The sequence below is a fragment of the Paraphaeosphaeria sporulosa genome, assembly GCF_001642045.1.
Source record: "Paraphaeosphaeria sporulosa strain AP3s5-JAC2a unplaced genomic scaffold CC84scaffold_2, whole genome shotgun sequence".
NCBI lineage: Eukaryota > Fungi > Ascomycota > Dothideomycetes > Pleosporales > Didymosphaeriaceae > Paraphaeosphaeria > Paraphaeosphaeria sporulosa.
Window position 1 is genome coordinate 1,678,158 of NW_017253361.1, and position 16,485 is coordinate 1,694,642.

Here is a 16,485-nt window from a genome sequence, read left to right on the forward strand (position 1 = left end):
GTGTCCCGCGTCTAGGCATCTCATCCTTCCTCCACCACACATCATGGTACGCAACCACACCCAGGAACTTCTCTCTGGGCCACGGCTCCGCAATGCCTGTGATCGATGCCACACCCAAAAACTTCGCTGTCTCAAATCTCAACAAGACGCCGCGTGCATTCGCTGCTCGAAGTTTGGCTCTTCTTGCGTGTACAGCGCCCGAGCAACGCGGCGATTTCCGAAGAAGAACCCCGAAAATGTATCCTCAAATTCGACTTTGACGGCAGTCGTCTCTCCAAAGATCAAGGACAGGACCTTTGAGCCAAACAGATCCGATTCGACCATATTAGCCCATAAATGGCTGGACCCTTCGGTTCTTCTTCAAGACACGCCACTCGGCATTCCAAGCTGCGACCTCCTTGGCGCTGGAAGGTTCAGTGGTCCCTCCTTTATTCCGAATCAACATGTAGATGGAACGACCAAGAAGCTGTCCAACGCTTTGGTACCAAGTGCTCCACTCGACCTGACATACCTCAACAACAAGCTCGTGGAACATCATGCGAACCTCTCCTCGGCTCTCCACGTGTCACCGCCATCTGCTTTCGCACCAAAAGTAATCGCGATAGACCAAACCTTCACACTCACTCGGCGCTTCATAGATATTATCAAGGCATGCAGCGTCCGTTCTGCCGGTCAAGCCACTGTCCTCCTCTTCCTGTCTTGCTACCATCGTTTGGTGGATATTTACCAGAGCCTCTTCGAGAAGATGGAATTGTGCACTCACAACCCACACGCCATTATTCCCAAAGGAATCACTCTGAACATGCCAGCCACTCAGGTTGGCTCATACATTACCAATGATCTTTGGAGAACCGTCGAAGCCGTCGAAGCCCCGATGACCACATATTCTACACATTTCATGCTGTTGCTGCTCCTTTGCACCAATATGTGCGAAGAGCTCCGCGATGCCATTGCTAATCAGTGTGATCAGAGTTTGGGCGGCGACGCGGCGTGGGATCATAATTCGGTGTCAGAGCAAGATTTTATCCATTTTGGCGCTCCCATGATAGAGTTGAGTGGAGACAAGGATCATTTTGATCAATCGGTCGAAAATGCTTTGTGGAATAGATGGGCCGAGCTCTCAACGCAGATTCAGACGACCAAAAGAGCGGCAATGGCCTTTGCAATTACATGCTTATAGACGAACGGCAGTGCCCTCGAAGGCACGTGGCACATTGCTGTAGGCGCTGCAAGTCTCCAATTTCTACTTCACTAGCACCCACCAAATCAAGGTCCACGCACTTGCAATTCCTACCGCATTGGTGAGCCGTGAGAGCCCAACGTGTTACAAACCCATGGACATGCACTACTGCCACTCGCATCGCCCCACCCCACTAAGGTAAACCATCGAAACTCACCACATACGACATTTACAGATACGCGCATACTGAAAATGGATCCTGGGCACGTTCAGCTTTCCGCCTCTAACGACGGCCATCTCTTCGTTCCGTAAGTTAATTATCCTTTGGTGACTGATGAGGCAACTGACGCCCAATAGCACGGGTCATCTCGAGTATCAGGGCACGGTATACAACATCGAACCGGGCCTCTGTGTCGACAATGGCGGCACCTGGATTGCTGATCAGTTTCCCAGGGGCTGCGACATACCCATGGAAACCATTACCTATACCGACCTGAGCACCGCTGTGGTGGACAGCAAGGCTGCGCGCGACGCCCCTTCCGAATTGGCTGCTCCTGGCAACACGGAGCACGCGCACTTCGTTGAGAATCTTGGTATTCTCGCCCTCATCCTCTGGGCTCTCTGCCTTCTCATGTGGGTCCGAGACTTCTTCAAGTCCGTGAAGTCGAAGCGACGTGCGCAAGCGGACTGGAAGATCCTGGTTCGCACCTCGGGCATGGACGTCGTGAGGGAGGATGTCAACGATAAGGGCGAGAGGGTAGATGGGAATCGCGACAAGCTAATGGAGGAGGAACACGCTGTCTGCCGCGACAGCCAGTCGCAGTTGGAGAACGTCTAAGGTCTGGTAGTACATCCCTCGGCTATCCCAATTTGTCAACGAGTACATTGATTTAACGTTGTAAACAACGGCTCGATGATGGTTTCTTTGGCAACAAGCGGCAGAGAAGTTGGCAGCTGGAGTTCGAGGGGTCAATCATGTCACTGCGTTAGGCTAGGAGTGTCGGTATGGCATAACGAACTTTCCCACAAGATGATAAGGTAATCATAAAAGATTTCACATTTTTCGGAACATCTATATGAACGTAAAATTGTTTACATAGAACGATAGGAGATACCCGTGTCTATGACCTACGTACAGAGGGTCCCAAACCAAGCTGCATGCTTTAAAAAGAAATATTCCTCAATTGGCGTCTCCTCTTCTTGCCGATTGCCGATTCCCCTCGCGAAGGAGCGGTGCTTCCGGGAATAGGATCCATAACTTCCAGCATCACTTTTTTTTCATCGTCCAAATCTGCATCTGAGCTCTCCAGAGGCTTACTATGCGGGAAATTATTATACGTGCCCACAAAATATGGCTGGGACAAGTTGTGGAATCGCTAAAATATCTACTCGATGTTCTTGCCTTCACTGGAGGGGGAGTTTTGATTGCCGGGATTCGATAAGGACTTGGCCCTTGTTGTAAGAAGTTGGCCAGGAGTCTGGCAGGACTTGTCTGTTGTTCTGAGGAGACGTGGGAGATACTGGCAGAGCTTGGGGCTTGTTTTGAGAAGTTGTGGAGAAGGGGGGAATGGTCCACAGGTCTGTTGACTCGCCAAACCCTGAGTTCTTTTCCTTTCGCAGATGCACGAGAGTATGAGTGCTGAGACAAGCTTGGGACCTTTCTCAAAAAAGATGCGCCGGCCAATGTCTTGAAGCCGAACAAAGGCTAGGTCCAGGGAAGCCGAGAATGCGTCGTACAGACAGACAATCAAGCAATCCCCATTCGCGCCTGGGGCATGCAATACGTTAAAAAAGTATTCGAGAGTGACCTTGGGTCGCTGATGCCAGGCTTCTCTGCCTTCCTCAGCAGCTCCTTTTCGCTTTTCTTCTCTTGTGGCATGCCCAACTTCGGTATCGTCATCACTGTCCTTAGACCCATCGTCTGTGTCGCCTGGCTGGGCGTTCATCGCGTCCTTGTGAACGTTCCCCAAAGCGTCGATTTCTTCGAATAGAATCAGAGAGTGCTTTGACGGCTGTTGAAACTTTTCGTGTAGAATGCTGTCGCTCATCCCCATTGGGTTGAAGTAGTACACAGGGCGATTGAACTCACAAGCATTACCTTGCAGAATGACGACGTCCCAGCCCCAGGCGGCGCATGTAACAAGAAACCTTAGCGATATAGCGTTCCATACTAAAACAACTAGTCTTCAGTCTCTGGGTCGAACTGACCCTGAAGCTCAGTCAGGATATCACGCTTAAGGTCCTAGCCATGTCAACTGAACTCGGTGAACGCTTTCGATTCGTGGAAGTTCCCAATTTCTTGGGACCTCAGATAGGAAAGACGTTATAGACCTTGTCCTGGCTGTTCGTGGCTTCCTTGACGTGGGCGAGCAAAGCCTCATTGCTTAGGGACCGATGAAACGCGATCGAAAGCCAACAGCTGTCCTTCATCGTGAAGCTTTGCAGGCGGAGGTGGTTTTCCTAAGCCACTGAGCCGGCTCTGCATGATTGTGGCAGGGACAGGCCCGTCTCTTTCGTTGTCTGGTTCGCTCACTATTTGCTGCGACATCAGCGTCGTGAGCGCTCTGTCGGCCTGAGCGGAGCCGATGGTTAGCCAGTTGATTATTAGGACACCCCAGCTCACTAGTAACAGTTGTTTAGCTTGAGTTACTTTGCGTTTGAAAGGTAACTCACCGTCCAGCGTACAGATCGTAAGGCATATCCAACCCAGCTCCCGCCCTCTCATAACATAGAATGTGACCATGTTGCCCACCGTAGGCAACATGACTAGTGTACTTCCAACGAGACATTTCCAAAGAAGATTCTTGATGATGTGATTCAAATTATGCATGTGCGGCCGGCTATACCTCAGTGATACCTCGCTCGAAGCGTTTTCCTCCCGATGGGAAGTCTTCGTGAGTAGACCTGGAATAAGGTTTACGCGGTGGAGTGACAATACCGGTCGTAGAAGCCATATGAAGAGCCCGGTAAGCAGGAAATTGAGCCCGATGTCAAAACACATGAGCGGGAAGGCCACTTTGCGCGGCAGCCCGATGCGGCATCGACCGTCCAATCTCGAGAGCTCAGAAACAGGGAAGACGAATCCAATGATAGCGACCGTTCCGAAGCCAGCACAGATGATGATCATTCCGGATATCCACAGCCAGTCCCTATGGCGGCGCATGAAAGGTGCACGAACGATACGAGCACGCTCTAGGAGGAATATGTATCTGTACTCATTAGCTTAGCCGGACAAGGAAAGTGTAGTACACCGACATTGCCAGCTTGTTCGTGGTATAGAAGACCAAGCATATGATGATAGCGGAGTAACACAGATTAGAAGAAGCCAGACTTTGGCCGCTTTCGACGACTGCTGTGGCAAATATGAAGCATATCGCAAACAAGAAGAGAAACGACAGGATCGCAGAGGTCAAGTTGTTTCTTTTCTTGATGTTTCGAGCCAGTGACTTAGCACGCAGGCCTGCATATGATTAGCCTGTGTACATAGTCACTATGCTCTCTTGGCAAGGTGCGACCGCTGTGTGATACATACCGAAGAGGAGCGCTAATACTACCGCGCAGAACAAAGCTACGACTGTGTACACCGTACGAGCCCGGCTGGTTTCCCCAGGCATAAATTTACGCCCAGTCTCTGGGTCTGTCATGACGACGCGCTCATCGCGTGCATGTGCCTGCTTCGCAGCGTAAAGCAGCGCATGGTGCCGCGAATGAGGTGCTGCGGCAGTGGTAGAGGCTGCCATGAGGAGGATCGCACACACCATTAGACGCTCGAAACTGTCCATGACATCGTGAGTAGCGAAAGTAGTGAGCTCGAGTTGGTGGAAGTTGCATTGCTTTTCGAAGTCAAATTTGATATTCGATGGCCCCTCACATAACCTCCCCGATTCCAGCCCGATCAAAGGGGAAGCTTTGTCGCGACGGGCCGTTATGTGACCAAAGTCGGTAGCGGAGCCTCTGCCGGTTGGTTTCGGGAGCTTCCGCGTCGATGGAACATGCCACTTTCGCATCAATTGGGTCCGTGCTGTCCTGGCCATGTACCGGTAGTCTGGTGGGGGAAGGTCGAGCGAGCGGGCGGCTGTATCGGGGCTAAACATCGGGAGCTCATTACGACGGATCGAAGTATTGATTGCGATCCGAACCTAAGCCGCATAATTAAACCTGTGGCTTCAGTGCAGGGGGTTGCAGGTGGATGTGTGGTGTTGCAGCGGTCCATAGTTTCATGGCTCCAGCTATGTATTTGCACATACCATGCGTTGCCCCAGTCGGTGATGGGCTGCAAGCCAATGAACATGATGCAGAGCTTTCCAAAGCCTCTGATCGTCCTCGTCAAACTCGCACCAGATGCGCATGACAGATGCGACTTCCTGTTGGCTAGTGAACAGACTCTGAAAACCATGAGCTCCCTGTGAATCTTCCGTCGAGGCAGGTGGTGGGATTGCCTTGGCGACAGAATCGCCTCACTTCGCGTCTGTCTTTCCGGCGTCCTCGCGTCCAACACTGCCTCGTTCTCGCGGTTTCCGACATGCCTTGTCTCGACCCTGTTTCGTCTTGCGACTTATGTCCGGGAGCCTGCGCCTTTAGAGGTTATACTCGGGCCCATTTCCAACCCTTGCCTGAAAGTCGTATCTCATGGATCGACTGTATTGAACGGCTGGACATCCCTCTGTTTTCGTTGCTGCTAGATCACTCGGGGGATAAGGACTCGCACCGACGCGAATCCACAGCTTCGCGTTATCATACAAGTACAAGGTGTCTGTACGCTGAATCCCTGGAGCGTGCTTGTGAAAACAAGGAGCGTTGGGCAGCAATCGCTCGACAACCCTGTTGAGGTCAACAATTGATATGCGATCTACATAATCGTCATTAAAGTCGTTAGGGCGAGAAGCAGAGTATGACAGCACGTTAATTCTGTCCATCAATCGCGAGGATGAAAGGCAGGCAACGGTCGTGCTTGAACCTGATGCTTCTTCATCGTAGTGAGATAACCTTTGTGTTGACACGCAAGTATTACTCGGCGACAGCTGTAAGCCTGACTTTTAAGCAAAGGACATCAGACTATTTTGGGTGAAGGACGCCGTCAAGTACGCAGCGGCGCTTTACACAGAAGCTGCAAGCTTGCGCAACCGTTTCTCCTCAGCACAAAGCTCGACCAAACTGATTGGTCTCCCGTCCCCAATTCGAGTCCTGGTGCCATCGTCGAGATTCTCCGCTTTGAAACCGCTCAGTCGTCGAAGCCGAAGCCCTCTTCCATCATCTTCAATTCCTGCTTCATCTTCCGTGGATCAACGTCGTCGTCGTCGTCGTCGTCGTCGTCGTCAGAATAATCCAAATCGCCGCGGAACGATTTTCCCATTTCGAAACCATAAATTTCACGACCCATGATCATGCTCATAGAGCGCTGTTTACCGAGATTTCGGATCTGGCGCCTCATGTCTCTCGTCTTCCTGTGAGTTTTGCGCGCCTTTCTTGCGACGCGGCGCTCCTCTTCAGAGTCGGTTGCGTCCTCTCGAGTGTCTTCATCGTCCTGTGGTAAGGGGTCTGCGTTCGTGGTGCTGCCCGGCTAATAGCGGTCTCATGATCTTGACGAGTAGGTAGTGGCGTGCGCTGCGAGCCTCGGATGAGGACCGCTTTGTCATTCCACTCGTACACTATCTCGAGTTTGGGCCTACGCAGTGTGATGTGATCCAGTTGTCTGCCGTACAGAAGATCTTGATAGACGCCGCAGAATTCGAGATAGCGTAAATCAGGGGCCTGTGACTGTCCACTGAACCAGTCCAAAAACGAGAGAATGCTCGTATCCCGCAAGATATGACTCTTCGCCACAGTGATGACCACAGCTTGTATGGCAGTGCAGTTATTGAGGATAGCAGCAAGTACGCCAACTTTGAGATTGCGTGTCGCTTGGAGGTTGATTGTGGCTAGATTGGCCTACACTTTCGCAAGCTTTTGGTCCCCGCTGTCGTTGATGTCGACTGCTTGTGTACGAGTTGGATTGCCAGTGGCCACGAAGCGGAGGCTGTTCTTGAAGTTAAGCCCTACTATTGCGAGGATATCGATGACGGAGCTTTGGTAGATTAGTCGAAATCACGAGACAATGACAGCAAGATAATATAATCTTTGAAGTTAACTTGGGGCGCAAATGCGAGTTGTCGATTGGATGTACCAGCGGAGAGGAGCTTCTGTCCCACGGGCGCGATGTGGTCCATGTGTAGCACTTCATCATCGGGATATGCAGGCTGCTTGTACTTGATTGAGCGTTGCGGTGTTTTCACGCTCTTGGAACATATGAACTTCTTCCTGGCGGATGCGGTAAGGCGAACCATTTCAAATATGCTCTCGACTGGGTCGGCGACTGCTAAAGGATGTGTCCGACCTTGTTGGCAAAATAAACTTGGGTTTCTGGGGGTGCAGATATATGTGCTATTAGTAGGCGGTAGCGTGTGCACTGCTCCGCTTTAGACCTAGGTCATGCAATCGTACTAAGGGGTGAATGCTTAATCACGTGTAGCGACCAACTCGTCGCACCTACTGACCCAGAGGTCCCTTCAAACATTCACAGCCGTTTAAATATCTACGAGACTCGTATTGGCTTGCAGGAATTCACGGAGAGAGCGTTGATGACAACACCCGACTCAATATAGATATATAGAATCTAACTAGCACGAGTTGGCTGGCGAAAAGGCTTACTTTCCGCTCCAATGATGGCTTACGCAAAACCCACGCTTGTTGAATTCGCAACCATTTTCACTCCTTCTCTCCTAACTGGGTTCTAATGCATCTTAATTTCGCACAGGATAGTGGCAAGGAACGAACTTCTTTGAGTCGATCGCTTGTGACGATGTAATCCTGGAAGGCAGTGGAAGGAAACGCCAAGACGTACGTCATACCACAACCACTACGCGTTCCTTTGGGTCTACCAGTTGTTGGACGCAATGGCGTACCACCAAGCTGAGCTCTAGCTTTTTGAGGCCACGCTGATTGCAGGTCTGTCTTAGCAAAGAAGGGGGGAAGAAATAGCGCCCCAAGCCGTCTATGATCCCTAGCTTCTAAAAGGTTCGCTTAGATCGGGACGAAGACCGACCCACGTGATATCACAGTGGGGCAACGTGCGATCAATCTCACCATCTGCGTTTGCCCCCTCCAACAACTGACATGTCTACCGGTATGAATCATTATTCTTCTGTCCAAGCGTTAAGAGATGCGTTCGGCGACTCTAAGACACCAGATATTAGTCGCAAGATCACAGCCTGCGTGGCATGTCGGAAACAAAAGGCAAGTACAAACATCACCGCAATCCAAAAGACTTACTGTAACGCGGACTTTTCCAGATCAAATGCTATATGGGATCTTCTGGGCCTCCATGCACAAGGTGCAGAAAGAGAGGGCTATCGTGTACAGTGAATCGTAGCTTACAGATGTTACTCGAAAGTGACACCTCGTACGTTTACCGTAGATATCGTTCAGTATCTACTAACAATCGTAGATGGAAATCATCCATAGAAAGTGAAATACGGGGACTAAAAGACGCCATCGAAAAGTTGGCAAACCAAGCGTCTCTGCCAGAGCTAGCGCATTCGATGCACGAGGAGAGTTTGTCACCAAACCACCGGGAAGGGAGTATGAGACAAGCGCCGATCAGTATCAACCCCGGCTCAAGGGGAGTCATCCTCGACGCGGACTCAGGCCCAGAGGCACTGCCGGCTTCTTACCTGACCGAAGCCCTACCAGCAACGATCACAGTATCAGCAGCCTCGTTCCACGAGGATATCATCTCTCGCGGAAGAATCAGTCCTGAGGATGCGAAAGCCTGTCTTGAACTATACCGCAACAAACTCGATCATTTTCCGTATCAGATATTGGGTGGCTACGACGAGCGTAGCGTAAGTTCGATCCGAGCCGATTCACCATTTCTGCTGGCTGCGATCTGCTCCGTGAGCACCCTACACATGGCCCCAGGCGATTTCAATGCATGTTACGAAGAATTTAGGACTATGCATTCTAGTCGCAGCTTCGCGAAGGACATTAATCTGGACGATATCCGTGCATTATGTATCGGGGCATTCTGGCTCAGTGATATATCGTGGGCTTTAGTCGGTACTGCAGTACGAATGGCTACTGAGCTGCAACTACACAGAAGTTTCGCTCAGGCTTTGCAAGGCCATCGCGATCACTATCTGCGTGCGCGACTTCATCTACTCGTTTACGCCTGCGATCATCATTTTTCGATCCCGTACGGCAGACCGCCATTGACCCGAGAGGACGACGCCATACGGAACGCAAGGAAGTTTCTCCAGTGTGCCCATACGAGCGAAAATGATGCACGGTTGGTCAGCCAGGTTCTGCGCTGGAGTCTTTGCACAAATGTTTTCGACACATATGGAACCGACACGGAGAGGCCACTAACGGAACCTGCGATATCGCAGCTGCGGATGTTCTGCATCTCTCTGGACAGTCTTCGCACGGAATGGGGCGAGAGATTCGTCGTTAATGCTCACATTGGCAACTACCCAAGCAAGGGCGTGGCACTGCAATGTGACTTTGCCAAGCTGTACCTGTGTTCGCATGCGTTTCGTGGAATCGTAGCTTCTCGCACAACACACCGCTCTCAGGAAACAGCACTGAGCGTCGATAACATCGCTCACGAAGGCATCATTTCTGCTTTGTCAATCATCAGCACTGTAACATCAGACCCAGAGGTCCAGTCATTCTTTGATGGATTGCCTGTGTACTTTGATGTCATGCTTGCGTTTGCGGTCGTCTTTTTGTTCAAGATATCTAGGCTTCCCGGCTTATTCCGACTTGACGTCGGCGCGACGAAGCGATCAGTACGCGAATTGATAGAGGTCTTGAGGGCAATCACCGCGACCATGCACCCTCGACACCTGCTGGTAGATCTTACCAATGGAATTGGACATCTCTTGCAACGGTGGAACACAATGGAAGAAAGCGGACCTTCCAATACTGATAGATCCCAGATGTTTCCATCTATTCACCGACCAGACGAATCAACAAGCAGACCGACTCCCGATACAGAGTTAGGCTGGCTTGATGGCCTGCTTGATCCGCGATTCATGGGTGAATATGACATTCTCATGGGCCAAGAGATGGACTTTGCCTTCTAGGTCGCTAGATGCATTGCGGAAACGCGCCATAGAAAGAAGTAACAAAAGTACCAACCAGGATGTTCGATTCAGTCTATTACCACATTTATTACCAATTCAATGCTAGGTCAAACACGTCGTAGTTCCTCCACAAGCCATGCTTCACTGCCAGATCATGATCTCGCACCGCCTTCGACAACAGCAAAGGGATTTCCTGCTCCGAAAGTCCTCCATGCGAGCGGAGCCGATGGTCGATGATGTTGGACAAGTCATGTTCCTCCTCGCAACCCCCAATAACCGCGTTCTTCTTTGAGACCACCACGAAATCGCCTTCCCTATCCAATGGCATCTCATACACCCTCGCTGCGTCTTGCCCACTAAGCACTGACTCAACCTGCGGCAGAGTCCCACACAGCTTTATCATCTCAAGCACATCCCTCCAGTCCTTCACATGAACGCGCACAAAAGAACCCAAGGCTCCATGGTGGCGCACAAAGGGATCCGTGATGGGACAGATGACTCTCGCTGCTTTCGGTCCCCATCTCGCAGTAAGGACATCCTCCAGGAACAAGATGTTTGGTTTACCGTCGTCTCCACACTTGTCGCTCATTCCGTGGTCTCCAGTAACGGCCACCACGGCGCCACGCTTGACCATCTTGCCGATACGATCATCCAAAGCCACAAAGAATTCGTTCGCCTCAGCAGAGTTTGGCGCATGCTTGTGTTGGATGTAATCCGAGAGCGTGAGGTATAACAGATCGGCCCGGTTTTCCTCCAACAGTTTGACTCCCGCATCGAGCACGTAGATGGATAGATCGCCGGAGTATTGTTGGGGTGCTTTTCTTCCGATCCAAGCCTCCACTTCTTCAATTCCATTCTCTTCAATCGTACAGCTCTCAGCATACTCGGACGAAAAGCAGATCGCGTTCGTCCCACGTAGTCCATGCGATAGAATGCGACGCAGCTTGTCCTTTGCAGTGACCGCAGCGACGCGGACACCGCGCTGTGCCATCAATTGCAAAATCGTGTCGCCGCGCAAGAGCGTGTCGTCGGTGACCATCTTCTCTTCGCCTGTTTCGCTGTCGAGGAAGAAATTGCCTGCAATGCCGTGTACAGCAGGTGGTGAGCCCGTGATGATGGAAACATTGTTTGGATTGGTGAAAGAAGGCATGCACGAATGTGCAGTGGCATGGAAGCCGTTTTTGACGAAGCCAGCGAGATTGGGGACGATTCCCGCAGCAATGCCTTCCTGGAGGTACTCTGGGTCGAAGCCATCGACGCAGATTATGACGGTTGGTTGAGTTGGGAGAGTGTATGTTCTTCCATGAAGCGTGACTGAGGTTTCAATCGCCATGTTGTATTAGCAGTGTGAATAGTCGGTGTGTAAATACGGTGCACGGAAATTGTTGATGGGTTTTCCAGGTACTTCGTCTTATCTTTATATTTCTTTGCGAACGGGAATCGGTCAGAGATATTTTGCGATGTACAGCCAGGTGGGTCTATTGCTTCACCAGATCACGGTCTTCGTGCCGCAGTAATCACGTGCTCGCTGGCGGTGTGGTGGCTGAACGCCTCACTGTGCACTATTCAGTCGGCACATCGGTCGAGTCCCCACTCCCGATTTTCCGATTATCAGCCCTGTCCAGTCATATCGCATAGAACATCGGTCTTCATTCCGTGCCTAACGCTATGCATTAGACTCTCACCATCGATTTGTGATCGCCGTCATCGTTTCGCCAATATCTGGCTCTCGTAAATACATGTACAAGGGTTCCACGGCAACCCCAGAATTTGGGGCATCAGGCATAATTCTTATTTGAAGGGAAAGTTATGGATTGTGGCTCGATTGTTTCTTTCTAGACTGACTATGATAACCGATCCTCTACAATCCTTTATGCAGTAGATGTAGCAAACGCGAGCAGAGCCTCGTAGTTCGGCGTTCCAAGACCAGTAGCCGGGTCCCATCCAGTGACAGCGCTGAATCCAGCGCCCGAGATGACACCACTGCATCCTCCGATCTTTCCGTTCTTGATGTCGGTGAAACCGGTGCTTGCAGTGTTGTACAACCACGGATTGAGGAAACCAAGACCCTTCTTACCCGAAGCAATGCGTGCACTGTTCAGCAACTGGAAGATACCAGCCGTGGTAGGTGCAGAACATGAAGTGCCGGAGACGGACTGGGCAGATCCACTGGCGATGATGACGAAGTTGGTAGCCTGAGCAGAGATATCGGGATAGGCGCGGCCAGACGCATTGAAATAGTTGTTCACCGCGGTATGGGTTGTGTCAGTGCTAAGCCAATTGTTGACAGTCGCGTTCTGGTAGTCTGGTCGTCCAAAGATCTCAGAGAAACCCCCGCCGCCCGACGACCAAGCGTTCTCGGGAGAATTGCCTGTTGTTCCACCCACGGTAGTGACCCAAGGGCAGGCGGCCGGGAAGTTTGTCGTGAAAGATGTCTTGCCGTTGACCTTGCACGTAGTTCCAACGCCGGAGTCACCTGACGAGATCAGGATTGAGACACCACGAGCACCAAGCTGAGAGAAGAGGTTGCAAGCGTTCGTCGCGTACGAAAGGGGCACGGTAGCTTCGTCATCTCCGTACGAGATGGAAAGGGTGTTCGGAAGCGACGCTGCAGGGAGCGCAAGCAAGTAGTTGAGGAACTCGAGGTATGGCTCGTTAGTGTTCGTTCCGCTTCCTACCCACTGGCCACGACCAGCTGTGCTGTAGTACGTCATCGGTACAGAGCTCGAAATGCTGCCAGCATACTGAACATCCAAGTTGGCCTCGACCCCAGCAGGTGATGTTGGGCAAGTGCCTGCGTTGACACCAGTGCAGGTGAACGACTTGGCTTTGTTGGAGAAGTAGGCGTAGCTGTTGAGGAAGGTGGTGAAATCAGTCTTGATAGCGTACTCCTCGAGGAAACCTGCGACGCCGAGAAGTCCGGCAGTCTCGTTCTTCGCGTTCTTGAAGTTGTAGAGGTTGGCGAGGCAGGTAGGGGTGATGCGCGTGCCCGTGCATCCGGTCACAGCCTGTACAGCATCGGTATGGAACGCACCTGCCTCGTCTTCGATGGCGTGGTGCTCAGATATTGTGGACCTGAACTGCTTCACACCGAAGTAGGTGGTTGGTTGAATCATATCAACATGACCGACAAGAGCAGACGGCAGGCTGTACTCGAGGGTTCTCAGAGTCTTAGCCTTTGTTTCCTCATTCACTTCTCAGGTCAGGTCTATTCTCAGATAAAAGGGACAATTGCTTACCGAAAGTGCTGTATTTCGTCTTGAGAAGCTTCTCGATAGCGTTGACAGAACCCTCAACGGTGAAATAGTCGCCCTTGACGCTGACCTTGGCATTCGAGATTTCACTCTTGAGCCAATCATTGACGAGAGTAACAGACTCTGCCTTTGGTGCAGTCATTGCCAGTATCTGCTCATGGTCTAGATGGTTGCCGTATTGCGCATTGCCGGGCGTCGCAATCTGTACGCTCAATTAGCATTGCTAAGATTACTGATTTAGCACAGGCTCAACTCACATCCATAGCTAGCTTGTGGAACTTGTCCATACCCTGGTTCACCAGGTGGATCTTAAGAGTAATGGACGTTGCATCTTTGTCAACCTTGGTCGTCTTGTCCAAAACCCACCCAGCTGGGCTGCTCTCAACCTTCTCAAACACAACGCTGCTAGTGGGTCGCGCATCGCAGACACACACTAAAACCGCGAGCGCGGACAGGTTCTTGAAAACGCGCATGTTGAAGATTGGCGAGCAAGCTGGGCGACTGCTATTGCACCTGCAGTACTTTATATATGCATCATCAAGCACTCCCTCTTCGCACCCTCAGCACGGTTGTGGAAGGCGGAGTGATATGCGCACCTAGGAACGAGGACCTGCCTAATAAGGGGTATCGATTGATTGCGCACAGGGATCATCCGTAGGTGCGGCATCACCATCGCCACAAGAGGAAGCTTCCCAAGCTTCGCCAATGGATAAACAAGCTTTCGGTGTATGCGCAATATGCTCGATACCTTAGGCACATGTTGCTTGTACTATCTACTTGCGCAAAATGGGGGAATCGCCGTGAATGATGTAGGTTGCCGAGGTTAGTGCGAGATTACAGGCCGTGTGCTTTGCGGACTAGGCCACGGCCGTGCGACAAACAACCAGGCTGAAACACGCATCTAGTGGACCTTTCAGCGGTAAGCCCTCGCTATCAGTTTATAGCCTGCCCTAATTGTCTATGTCTACTTCTATATCTTCGTGAAGTCATCATCAAAATACCTAAGGTTGGCGATCCACGTTAGCCAATTCGTTAGGAATTAAACCAAACAGGAAGAAGGAAAATGAGACTCACCATACAGGATCTCCATCCGGCGACATCTCCGTAAAAGTGTACCCATTCCCCAAAAACTGGAATCGGTTACCAGTGCGATAATCCAGGTCGTAGTCCTCCCACCGCACCTCCTTCAATAGCTCAAAGAAATGCAGCCGGCTCCCAGGATAGATAGCTGTCACAGGACCATGCGTTTTCCCGTTCTTGAACCAGGACCGACACGCAGATGACCAGACGAGTCGCTTCATAAGCTCGTGAGTGTGGTTATACAGGTCTTTGACAGCGGCAGCCTTGACCTCGAACGCTTTGATGTTCTCAGTCTGGAACTTCGTGATCATCTTGAAGGCATATCGCGTATACCATTCAAGGATGGGTAGAATGGACGAGTGGCTTGCGGGCCCATTAGGGCCAATGATGACTGCAGATGTCAGCACATTGAACGGAGGTTAAAGCCTACAGCCACCTACGGAAGAAATTAGGGAAGTTCTGAACTGTTATGCCCAGATATCCGATGGGAAAGTCTCCAAATTGCTCCTTGATGTCTGCATTTTTACGACCAGTCATCTTGAAGTGCGGCGTGAATGAAGTGTCAAATCCCGTTGCGCAGATCACGACATCGACCTCATGTTCAATCCCGCTCTCGTCTACAATCCCAGTCTCGGTTAGGCGCACAGCGGATGAATGGATCACTTCTACATTCTCTTTGCTCAGGGACTCGAGGTAGCCTTGTCCAGGCGTCATCCTACGACACCCTAGCGCGAAATCCGGAACCAGCTTTTTCGAGATTTTTTCGTTTCCGATCCTGTCGTTCATAATATCCGCGATGAGTTCTCGCGAGCTTTTCTGGTCCTTCGAGTGCATATGCATGAGGTTGAAGCGCTTGTTCAGTTCGCCTTCAACATCGCGTGCGTATTGTTGGTAGCTTTCTGGATCTGCGTGCCACTTCTTAATCTGTTCTCCAGAGTATTCAAAGTTTGTTCCCCCAGGGCCGGCATGCTTCGCTCCGAAACCCGTCGTCACCCATACTGGAGATCTCAGGAAGGCGTATAATTTCCCGACCGTGGGCTGGATGTTAGGAACAATCTGCACGGCAGAGGAGCCCCCACCGATGACGGCAACGCGCTTGCCAGTAAGGTCATAATTACTGTCCCACTTTGCTGAATGCATTAACTTGCCTTTGAACACATCGAGGCCTGGTATTTTAGGGTACTTCCAAGAATTCAGCACACCGGATCCTACATAGTCAGCATAGAGACGAGGCACATGTAACAGTGACCTACCAGATATGAGAATGTCACAGCAATCCTCTGTTCTCTTCCCATCTGGTCCAAGCACAGCCACTTTCCATTTCCCCTCCTCTTCGTTCCACTCAGCACTCTCGACCGTAGTCTCCAACTGCACATACTTCTCGAGATCATACTTGACGGCCACGTCCTTGAAGTACTGCCATATCTCTTTACTGCTCGAGTAATACTGGCTCCAGTTTGGGTTCCTCGCCCATGTGAATTGGTACGAATGCGAAGGAATGTCGCAGGTGCATCCAGGATATCTGTTCTCCAGCCACGTGCCACCGACATCAGAATTCTTTTCGTATATCTGCAGATCAATGTCTGAAAGTGCGCGTTCAGCCTTGTAAGCAATCTGGAGGCCCGCTGCACCCGCTCCGACACACACGATTCGGAGGTGGCGCTTCGCGTGGAGAGGTTGCTCGGTAATGCGGTAACCGTCAAAGTCTTGGTTGTACCATTCATTCTCGTGGGGCGCATCTGATGGTGGTATATACCCCTGGTCCACCGAACCTGTTATTTCCATAACACGAGCTGGTGCCATGTTATGCAAATGAGAGGGTAGTCAGAAATGCTCACTGGCTCCCAGG

General features: G+C 51.2%; 8 protein-coding genes across 8 annotated transcripts; 3 read left to right on the forward strand and 5 right to left on the reverse strand.

The window, feature by feature from the left end:
- The first annotated feature begins 39 nt into the window (after positions 1-39).
- On the forward strand, positions 40-1,278 carry CC84DRAFT_1160872 (uncharacterized protein). Its single transcript, XM_018177602.1, has one exon. The coding sequence runs from the start codon at positions 44-46 to the stop codon at positions 1,178-1,180; it is 1,137 nt and encodes a 378-aa protein (XP_018040167.1). The 5' UTR covers positions 40-43; the 3' UTR covers positions 1,181-1,278.
- Positions 1,279-1,432: 154 nt separating this feature from the next.
- On the forward strand, positions 1,433-2,018 carry CC84DRAFT_1213189 (uncharacterized protein; the record flags this gene model as incomplete). The annotated part of the gene is made up of 2 exons (XM_018182509.1): positions 1,433-1,488; positions 1,538-2,018. 2 exons carry the CDS (start codon positions 1,433-1,435, stop codon positions 2,016-2,018), a joined length of 537 nt encoding a protein of 178 aa, XP_018040168.1.
- Positions 2,019-3,395: 1,377 nt separating this feature from the next.
- CC84DRAFT_453686 (uncharacterized protein) lies at positions 3,396-5,127 on the reverse strand. The gene is made up of 4 exons (XM_018186333.1): positions 4,713-5,127; positions 4,436-4,640; positions 3,854-4,389; positions 3,396-3,802 (listed from the first exon to the last, which is right to left on the reverse strand). Exons 1-4 carry the CDS (start codon positions 4,960-4,962, stop codon positions 3,558-3,560), a joined length of 1,236 nt encoding a protein of 411 aa, XP_018040169.1. The 5' UTR covers positions 4,963-5,127; the 3' UTR covers positions 3,396-3,557.
- Positions 5,128-6,401: 1,274 nt separating this feature from the next.
- CC84DRAFT_1172312 (uncharacterized protein) lies at positions 6,402-7,503 on the reverse strand (the record flags this gene model as incomplete). The annotated part of the gene is made up of 3 exons (XM_018179974.1): positions 6,402-6,732; positions 6,828-7,017; positions 7,344-7,503. The coding sequence occupies 3 exons, from the start codon at positions 7,501-7,503 to the stop codon at positions 6,402-6,404; spliced, it is 681 nt and encodes a 226-aa protein (XP_018040170.1).
- A 1,017-nt stretch (positions 7,504-8,520) lies between these two features.
- Positions 8,521-10,302, forward strand: CC84DRAFT_1084108 (uncharacterized protein; the record flags this gene model as incomplete). Its single annotated transcript, XM_018174034.1, has 2 exons — positions 8,521-8,618; positions 8,664-10,302. The coding sequence occupies 2 exons, from the start codon at positions 8,521-8,523 to the stop codon at positions 10,300-10,302; spliced, it is 1,737 nt and encodes a 578-aa protein (XP_018040171.1).
- An 88-nt stretch (positions 10,303-10,390) lies between these two features.
- Positions 10,391-11,704, reverse strand: CC84DRAFT_1111481 (Phosphonoacetate hydrolase; the record flags this gene model as incomplete). The annotated part of the gene is made up of 1 exon (XM_018175281.2): positions 10,391-11,704. The coding sequence occupies exon 1, from the start codon at positions 11,633-11,635 to the stop codon at positions 10,391-10,393; it is 1,245 nt and encodes a 414-aa protein (XP_018040172.1). The 5' UTR covers positions 11,636-11,704.
- Positions 11,705-11,984: 280 nt separating this feature from the next.
- Positions 11,985-14,110, reverse strand: CC84DRAFT_1235673 (tripeptidyl-peptidase 1 precursor). Its single transcript, XM_018183857.1, has 3 exons — positions 13,814-14,110; positions 13,542-13,758; positions 11,985-13,498 (listed from the first exon to the last, which is right to left on the reverse strand). Exons 1-3 carry the CDS (start codon positions 14,027-14,029, stop codon positions 12,174-12,176), a joined length of 1,758 nt encoding a protein of 585 aa, XP_018040173.1. The 5' UTR covers positions 14,030-14,110; the 3' UTR covers positions 11,985-12,173.
- A 353-nt stretch (positions 14,111-14,463) lies between these two features.
- Positions 14,464-16,439, reverse strand: CC84DRAFT_1235675 (cyclohexanone monooxygenase; the record flags this gene model as incomplete). The annotated part of the gene is made up of 4 exons (XM_018183858.1): positions 14,464-14,557; positions 14,631-15,027; positions 15,077-15,844; positions 15,890-16,439. The coding sequence occupies 4 exons, from the start codon at positions 16,437-16,439 to the stop codon at positions 14,527-14,529; spliced, it is 1,746 nt and encodes a 581-aa protein (XP_018040174.1). The 3' UTR covers positions 14,464-14,526.
- Between the last annotated feature and the right edge of the window lie 46 nt (positions 16,440-16,485).

Coding starts and splice junctions, on each gene's coding strand:
- CC84DRAFT_1160872 (XM_018177602.1), top strand. CDS start 44: ATGGTACGCAACCACACCCAGGAACTTCTCTCTGGGCCACGGCTCCGC.
- CC84DRAFT_453686 (XM_018186333.1), bottom strand. CDS start 4,962: ATGGACAGTTTCGAGCGTCTAATGGTGTGTGCGATCCTCCTCATGGCA. Junction 4,641..4,712: donor AGTATTAGCGCTCCTCTTCG/GTATGTATCACA, acceptor AATCATATGCAG/GCCTGCGTGCTAAGTCACTG. Junction 4,390..4,435: donor ACCACGAACAAGCTGGCAAT/GTCGGTGTACTA, acceptor TAATGAGTACAG/ATACATATTCCTCCTAGAGC.
- CC84DRAFT_1235673 (XM_018183857.1), bottom strand. CDS start 14,029: ATGCGCGTTTTCAAGAACCTGTCCGCGCTCGCGGTTTTAGTGTGTGTC. Junction 13,759..13,813: donor TCCACAAGCTAGCTATGGAT/GTGAGTTGAGCC, acceptor TTGAGCGTACAG/ATTGCGACGCCCGGCAATGC. Junction 13,499..13,541: donor GACGAAATACAGCACTTTCG/GTAAGCAATTGT, acceptor ACCTGACCTGAG/AAGTGAATGAGGAAACAAAG.